Below are 9,455 nucleotides of genomic sequence, written 5' to 3'. Positions count from 1 at the left end.
AAAATGAAAAATGAAAATGAATACAAACAGGAAACAAAGAATGAAGTTGAAATTTTTCTCAACATAAACATTGGAGTAAGTATATATGTGTTATAGTTGAAAATCTAATCACCAGCATTAATTGGTCCATGCTGCAAACAAGGTTTCAACCAATCACTATAATTTTAACAAGCATTCATTAAGCAGGATGATTTAGACTGTTCTTGAGTTATGAGATAACACCACTCATTTCTATCTTGACATCACATATCAACAACACCATCATCACATTTAGCATCCATTTTCCATGCTAGAATGGATTAGACAGTTTGACTGGAGTTGGTAAGCCAAAGAGCTGCATCAGGCTCCAGTCATGTTTTGGCTTGGTTTCTATGGCTGGATGCCTTTCTTAATGCCAACCACTCCACAGAGTGTATTGGGTGTCTTTTACATGCCACTGGCACAGATACCTTTAACATGTCACCAGTACAGGTGCCTTTTACGTGTCACTGACATGAGTACCTTTTATGTGTCACTGACAAGGGTGTCTTTTACATGTCATCAACATGGGTATCTTTTACTGGTCTCTGGTAAAGGTGCTGTTCATGTATCTTTGGCACTGGCCACAACTACAATTCTCAACAGCAAATCACCAAAAGTCTTAGTCTCTTGTCATCGCCTCTGTGAGACTCAACATCTGAAGATCATATATCACTACCTTGTCCCACATCTTCTTGAGTCTACCTCTTCCACAAGGTCCCTCCCACATTTAAAGATAGGCACTTTGTTAGAGATCAGTAACAGAGATACACTTCTTCTCATGTTTTCAATTACTGGCATTATTTCTGCATAGAGAATTCTCATACATCATTCTAATGGTTCTTCCAAATCATTCATCACCACCCTAGTTTATTGACACTCACCAGACAATTGAGTGTGGAATATTGTCAATAGCCTTCTTTAGAACAGTAAAGGCACTAGATTAACTTAATTTTTTAAAGAATTCCTTGAAGTTGCCTCACAAAGAAATGGCATATATATTTCCAAGTGCTGACACACAGCCCAACTGCATCTTATCAAAACTACTTTGTCCTGGGCTATTTTTGTATTTCAGAAGTTTATTATTGCTATAATAGGATTTTTTTCCTTTTTACTAAACTTTCATAACCATATCATTAATGATAATGACTCTCGGCACCTGTGCCCAGTATCGCCTTTCTGGCGAACGTTAAACGAAGATGATGATGATGTTACAACTGAATATTTGAAAAGCTGTAAGAGTTATAAGAGCAATCAGTGGTTATGTGCAAGACAGAAAACTGCATTGGTACAAACATGTGCAATGCAATATGGACCAGTAACAGATAGTTAAAGAAGAGCCAAGAGATCCAAGTAGTAGATCTCTTGGCATTTATTTGGAAATTCTGGAAGAGGAAAACCATAGAAGACATGAATGGAAGTAGTAAAAGTTGACCTTAAGATGCTGAACCTGACAAAAGATGCAACAAATGGTGAGATACTGCGCTGGAAAGGAGCCATCCAACCCATGCAAAAAAGATATACTTTTATAGCATAAATGTAATTAGTACCTTAAATCCACATCCTTTTAAAGCAATTCATATTTTCATTCTCTAGAGAAATTTATCTATTTTATTTAATCCTTTAAGAATATAGACAAGAAATAAGATATTCCAGAGAAAAAAATAAAGAGTAAAAAAATGTAGTTTACCTTCTATTGTGTCTTGATAAATGAGACTGTAGTAACATCACATCTTCAATATATTTTTCTCTGGATATCTGATAATGCAACAACTGGTCTGTAACACCAACAACAGCAAGCCTAAAACAAATTTGCAAATTTAGATAAGTCTGTATGCCATAGAGGTAGGTTAGAGTCCAGGACACTGATATTTCAAATAAAGTCCTTTTGTCTGAGAAAGAAAATTTTTTAAATGTTTATAGTAGCAATAAACATTTGAAGAAAGTACAGAAGCAACAAAGAAAAAGTAAGGAAAATGTATCCATGCCAAAAGGATTATTATGAAAGATAGAATAAAGTTCTATTTACTGTGATAGTAAGCTGTTCAATATTATTATAGTTTGGCAGGCAATCATCTGCAGCAAATGGAAGAATTAATTTGATAAATATAATTTAAAATGATGCTACTCAAAATACTGTTCTCTAGTTCTACAAAAGAAAATGAATAATAGATTCATAATTCTAATGAGAAATAATGTTCATTGATCACATGACTGGTTTAAAGCATGTTGCATGTTCTCCTTATTAATTTTTGGTGAGTGAACGCATGGTGGTCAGCTGACCAAGAGTGAGAAGCTGGGTGACAATGTACTACAGTTGGTGTGAAGCTGGGTAACAAAGAATTACAGTTGGTGTGAAACCAGATGATGAAGAACTACATTGCACAAGACATCCAGTTATGTATGACAACTTCTTCCTCTCTGGGGTTAAAAACAGTAGTAACATCAGTTCCTATGGGAATAGTCATATTGAAGTGGCGATAAACAATGTTAGTATGTATGTACAACCAAGTGTAATAGTTTTAAGAGAAAAGTTGGGCAAAAGAGGCATCAAATGTAGTGTGCGAGAGAAAACTGCACTGGTATGGACATGTTAGGCATATGGATGACAGCTGCATAAAGTGCCAATCTCTAATTGTGGAGGGAACCTGTGGAAGAAGTAGGTAGATCCAGGAAGATATGGGGCAAAGTGGTGAGAAATAATCTTTGGATATCAAGGACCAAGACTTCTGGTAATTCACTGTGCTTGAGAAAACATGTCAAGCTGAGTAAAATCATGCCAGGCCATAATCCACCTCTTACACACACACACACACACACACACACACACTCTGTCCTGTCAAAACTCCCATACAATCCATCTTCCCACAATCACTACCTACTGCAGGCCCCATTCTCTCATGTGCCTATCCATGTAGGTTTCATGCCCTCATATATCTACCAAGTCTCCACTACCAGCTACTCCAATCTCTCTCACCATCACCTGCTACAGTCACCTCTTTCCCATATCTAAGTATCTCCCTTCACTCTTATGGAACATCCCTGTCTATCCTCTCTGTATGACATATTCCACCTCCACTCACTGCTACCCAAGGGTAGGTCCAGATGGATCTCCAACACCATCTATTTCTCTCTCTTTATCTCTCTCTCTAGTTCTATCTATCTTTCCTCTCCTCTCTTTCTCTACTGGGGATGCCAAGTATGACACCTATCTCTATCTCTTCATTATACTTTAACCTCTCACCTGGCACAAAGCACTTTCTGCAGTTCCACTCCCTCTCCTATCTGAAAGACCTTCATCTCACAAGTTACTTGATGATCTTGCTGATGTCAGTACCAACTGGCGTTATAAAGAGCATCCAACTGAAGAAACCATGCAAAAGCAAACAATGAAACCTGGTGCAGCTCTTTAGCTTGCCAGCTCTTGTCAAATCATCTAACCCATGCCAGCATGGAAGATAGAAGTTAAATGATGATGATGATGATGATTTGAATAGTAGTGAAAGTTGGAAGGAAAGAGAAAGACAGGTTAAGGAAAGGAAAACACTTATGCTTGTTGGAGAAGCCACTTCTCTTTCTGTAAAAATTGAAGCAAGAGTACTCAATGCATGTAGTAGTGTATTTGTTTTTGAAATTGATAATTCACCCTCTCACTATTCTGACTTTCTCACTCTGCATTTACATTCAGGTGTTCTCCATTGCCTGAAGAATTCTCGGTGCACAATATCACATTTCCAGGGGTGATGCTCATGGGAGGCCTTCCAGATTGCTCATCGTCTTCCAGGAACGTTCTTCCGCTTTTGAAGTGCCTATGCCACTCAAAACATTGTATATGACCCATTGCCTCATCGCCGTAAGCTTGCCAAAGCATGCTCAATGTCTCTGTAGCATACTTCCCAAGTTTAGTGCAAAATTTAACATTGGCTCTTTGTTCCTATCCATGACAAAATTGCACACTACAGCATATATGTGATCACAAAAGCACAAATTTCACAACTTGCAAAGTCACTTGGCAGACTGCCTCATGAAGATCACTGCTAACTCCCTCACACAGCCATGTGCTGCCATCCGTTAGCATGCTATAGAACTAGTCAAGGAACTTTTTGATACCACCTCATATATATATATATATATATATACTTTATTTAAAAGCAGCAGAAATATAACAAAAGACTGTTACTCTGAGTTTCACGTTCCTGTTCATCGGACAGTTTTGTTAGAAATGTGCTTACTCTGGTGTATATGTATATATATATATATATATATATATATATATATATAATATATATATATATATATATATATAAGGTTATGAAGGGTATATATATATAAGGTTATGAAGGGTATTGGTCTCTTTTTCCTTTTCTCTCTCTTTATATATATATATGTCTCAATTGACAAACAGACAGACATATATACACATACAGTATTCAGTTGCATGTATATCATATGCAGTTGTATTGATTTGAGAAAATAACAATTTGATGTCCAATATTTTAAATCTGAGTTTGTCCCTGTTAATGGGGGTGACCGGATCTATCTCACTCTTACAGCAACTGCTGTCACACCATCACGCCCAATTCTGGGCATCCTCCCTCCTTAAGCCAACCCTCCCAATCTCCTCCTCCACATTTTCTTTGGTTGACCTCACATTCGCAATTCATTCACCTTAAACTCAAGAACTCTCCTCAGAACACGATCCTCATCCCTCCTCAACACGTCCATACCACCACACTCCATTCACCCTTGCCAGCTGTTTCACCAATTCCTCCAACCCCAGCATCTCCATCAAGTCCTCAGCCCTCCTTTTATTCAATAGTTTTACACCACACATTGCTCTCTCAGTCCTTCTCAAAATTGCCATTTCATTTTCCCTTGTGTCTCATCCCATACAACATTGCAGATCTCACACAACTTTGTGAAACCCTTCCTTTCATCTTCAAGGAGAACCTTTTCCTATATAATAATGCTCCACATTCCCTGAACTTCACTCAGCCAAGTCTTGCTCTTGCTGTCATAGCTGCTTTACATCCACCCTATCTCTCAAATAACAAAACTCTCTCGCTGTTTCTACTTCGTCACATAGTATTTCCACTGGTTCCACCAGCCCTCCAGCTCTTTTCTCACATCTTTCACAAATAAAATCTCTTGCCAGTCTTGGGGTCACCTTCTTCATTTTCATACATCTACCATGAACCCATTTCCTACATTTCGTACACAACACTACATTTGCCATTACCCTCCTCCCACATACACCACATGGATCTACCTTACTCGTTAACACTTCTCCTTCCACCCCATTCACCATCATCTTTGTCTTCCTGAGGGTTACCTTCAAACCTTTGCTTTCAAACACCTACTTCTATTTCCGAAACTTCTCCCTCAATCCCTCCATCATCTCACTCATTAGAACAAGGTCATCTGCAAACAGTATTTCCATTATCAATCTCTTTCTTGCACTCTCCATCATCACATCAACCACTATTGCAAACAACACTGATCCCTGATGCACACCACCTTTCACTGCAAAGTCCTCTAACAGCTCTGATCCAACTCTAACTCTCGTTTTCACCCCTTCATACCAACTCATCACTACCCTCACTATTACCTCTAGTACACCTCTCCTCCTCAATGCCTACTCAATCACCTTCCTTGGAACCCTATCAAATGCCTTCTCCAGATCAATGAAGCACATGTACAACTCCTCCTTATCTCGGTACTCCTCTTGGAATTTCTTTACAATGAACACTGCATCACTTGTCCCCTTTCCTGGCATAAAATCAAATTGCATCTTGTTCACATCCACCCCTTTCCAAATTCTCCTCTCCAACACCCTTTCCATTATCTTCATTGCATACTCCAATAACTTCACTCCTCTATACGCCCCACAACTCATCTCATCTCCTTTTCTCCTTGAAGCTCAGTACCACCACACTTAGTGCCCAATCATCTGGCATTCCTCTTCCATCCAGCACACTGTGGCAGAGCTCCATCATCACAACAATCCCTATCTCTCCACTTGCAATTATCATTTCCACACTTACTTCTGATGGACCAGCTGCCTTTCCTGTTTTCATTTCCTTCATTGCCTCCACTATTTCTTTCCGACTAACCCTCTCCACTGGCCCCTTCACCACAGCAGCTTCCACCCTCTGATCCCATTCATTCTCCTCATTCATAATTCCCTCACATGCTCTTTCCAAACTCTTCCCATCCTTCTCAGTAAAATTCAACCTGCCATCACCCCACCTCATACATCTTCCTCCTCCAACATCTCTTCCATCTTTTTTCATTGATTTCATAAACCTAAACACTCTATCTGGGTTCTCATCCAGCACGCTCAACTTCCTCAGCCTCCTTCCTCATAGATCTTGCAACTACCCTCTTTGCAAGATTCTTCATGTTAATATACCTGGCTTTCATTTGTTCACTCCTATTATTACATAAAGCTTTGTGCCTCCTTCTTCCTCGCTATCGCATCCCTCACCTCCTCATTCCACTACCACGTATCTCCTCGATTTCTCCTACTTTTCATCCTTACACACACTTTGTCACATGCCTTTAGTACCCCTTCCTTAAAAGACATCCACAAATCCAGTGCATCAATACTCCCCAACTCCCTCTTCAAACCTTGCTCTTGTTTCTTCTTCCTTCAGTTTCCACACCTTTCTCCTCCCAACCGTTCCCTTTCTCACATGCTTTTTAACTTTCCCCTTATTCAAGTCAGCAACCACCAACCTTTGCTGTAACTCCCCAGGTATTGTCTTCACATCTTTCAGATACTTTCTGTTTTCCATGCCAACCAACATGAAATCAATCTGTCTCATTCTCTCCTGCACTGAAAGTCACCTTCCTTTGCTCTGTTTTCCTAAGCCACATGTTCACCACACAACCCCTTCTCATTGCAAAACTCAAACAGCATCCTTCCTTTCATATTTCTCTCCCCAATTCCCTTTCCCCTATGCACACCCTCAAAAGCCCTGGATCCATTTCCCCAGAATGTCCATTAAAATCACCCATGCCCAAAACCAATTCATCTGTCTTATGTAAGTCCCACTCACTCGCCATTTCATCAAAGAACTGCTCTTTCTCAATGATCCCTCTCCCAATTTGCAGACCATACTCTCACCACTTCTTCCTCAAATGCTGATACTACTGTCATCACTTTGTCACTCTTTCTCCTGACCTCCACTACCTTCTCGCAAATTTTTTCCTTCACCAAAGCTCCCATACCTCCAGTCCCCTTGCCATTTCCCAAGCACCACAACTTGTACCTTCTTCCATTGACCCCCTTACACAAATCTTGCACCCTGGCCCCTCTAACCTCCTACACACAGCGCACATCCACTTTCCTCTTCCTCAGTTCCTAACACACTTCAGTTCTATGCAGACTGCCCACATTCCAACTTCCCAACGTCACCCCAAGCTTTTCCTCAGGTCATTGACCAACATAAGGCAAGTCATGCTTGCACAACTCAGGATGAGGGTTCGCACCTTCCTTTTTGAGGTAGGCAGGTGCCCATGCCTCTTTGCTATTGTCATGAGGCTTTTTTTGGGCTGGATTTTCTATGGGGAGCATGCCCTTGCTTTACCCCCAACCTCAGTTTCTAGACATGAATGGTCCTGAGACCAAGACCTCTACCATAATTTTTAAGAAATGTGGTGGAAAACTAGCTTGGGAAAGCAGGGATGCTACTCCCTGAGACCCCTTTCAGAGCCCTCCTACTCACAATAATGTATTATAAGAATTTAAACTTGCCAGATTAAGTCATTTGTGTCTTTTGACATGGTCCATGCCATTTCCAACATCAGAAGAGCAGCCTTTAAAAAGAAATGCAAAAGTTTTTTAGAAATAAAAATAATTTGACATCATGTTATCATAAAGACAGAAAAATATTGTGAAAGATGATGGTAATGGATATTAATTTTATAGCAAGTGAAACTAATCATTTTCTTTAACTAAGTTAATAATTTCTTTGAGAAAAATCTGTTAGAGCTTTGTGAGCATATTTGTGATGAAATGCGGCGCTGCCACCACTGCAGTTTAATGTCTGCCTTCCATGCTGGCATGAGTTGGACAGTTTGAAGGGAGCCTGCACCAGACTTTTATGTCTGTTTTGGCATGGGTTTTATGGCTGACTGCCCTTCCTAACACCCACCACCCAGCAGAGTGGACTGAGTGCTTTTTACAAGGCACAAGCACAAGCAAGGTCAGTTTTGCCAAGGTTTTTACAGCGGAATGCTTTTCCAAATGCCAACTACTTTACAGTGTGGATGCTTTTTATGTGGCACTGTTTCAACAACTTTTGAAAATAATAAAAAATTTGGAGGGTTTTGTTATACAAATAAACTTATTCATTATTATATAAGTTCTGAAGGCATAAAAGTTTATAAAATCATGAAGAAGATTCTCTAATTAAAATATGAACAGTTTAAAATTAAAGAGATAAATTTTTATCCTTATTCCATTACTGTTTTCAAGTTCATAATTCTTCATCATTCAAGCAGACAGCCTGATCTACATTTTCATTCATAAATTGGAAGCTGGAAACATAGGCCAACATACCTTTATTGTTCAGAGACACTAAATATGTATTTTCACAGAGATTTGTTATTTTGTTATATATTGTTATATTACTTTGGCACATTATTACATCTACCTACAAAGAAATGAATGTATGTGTGTACTCTGTATGTTTCCCTTATCAAAACAAAAACTAGGAGTCTTTTCACTCCCAGCTATTGGATGGCCGTTGGCTCTGCTGAGTTTGTTCACCCTTTGATAGGTCTTGTTTTGCAGGGTGTCCAATGAAAACCACCCTCCTCAATAAGCAGGTCTGGTAGAGTTGTTGGTTTAGTTGCCAATGGTCTGACCATACAACAGGTTGTACAGCATTTCACGTTATCAGTAACATGAAAAGTAACCTGACATAAAACTCAGCTTCTGTTTGACAGTTTTTTTTTGTAAAAGGCATGGATGTGTAATTAAGAAGTTTGCCTCTCAACCACGTTGTTTTGGGTTCAGTTCTACCATGTGGCACCTTGGGCAAGTGTCTACTACTATAGCCTTGGGAGTGCATTAGGGTGAAAAACTAGAGGTAGTCGATAGCTTCCGCTATCTGGGCGACCAAGTTAGTAGTGGGGGTGGGTGCGCTGAAAGTGTAGCTGCTAGAATAAGAATAGCCTGGGCAAAGTTTAGAGAGCTCTTACCCCTGCTGGCGACAAAGGGACTCTCACTCAGAGTAAAAGGCAGACTGTATGACGCATGCGTACGAACAGCCATGCTACATGGCAGTGAAACATGGGCTGTAACTGCTGAGGACATACGTAAGCTCGCAAGGAATGAAGCCAGTATGCTCCGTTGGATGTGTAATGTCAATGTGAATACCCGTCAGAGTGTAAGTATCTTGAGAGAAAAGCTGAACATTAGAAGCATC

At 39.8% G+C, this 9,455-nt stretch overlaps 1 protein-coding gene across 2 annotated transcripts in view; it reads right to left on the bottom strand.

Annotated features, from left to right (window-relative positions):
• Positions 1 to 9,455, bottom strand: part of LOC106870207 (cell division control protein 45 homolog) — a 66,835-nt gene that overhangs the window by 21,915 nt on the left and 35,465 nt on the right. For both annotated transcript variants that reach the window (XM_014916209.2, XM_052967208.1), the window contains exons 8-9: positions 7,778 to 7,839; positions 1,709 to 1,819 (exon numbers count right to left, since the gene is read on the bottom strand). In XM_014916209.2, the coding sequence (XP_014771695.1) occupies positions 1,709 to 1,819; positions 7,778 to 7,839 (173 nt within the window). The remainder of the gene's footprint in view (positions 1 to 1,708; positions 1,820 to 7,777; positions 7,840 to 9,455) is intronic.

The sequence above is a fragment of the Octopus bimaculoides genome, chromosome 4, assembly GCF_001194135.2.
Source record: "Octopus bimaculoides isolate UCB-OBI-ISO-001 chromosome 4, ASM119413v2, whole genome shotgun sequence".
NCBI classification, from domain to species: domain Eukaryota; kingdom Metazoa; phylum Mollusca; class Cephalopoda; order Octopoda; family Octopodidae; genus Octopus; species Octopus bimaculoides.
The sequence above is the reverse complement of the archived record's forward strand: the minus strand, read 5'-3'. Positions and strand labels throughout refer to the sequence as shown.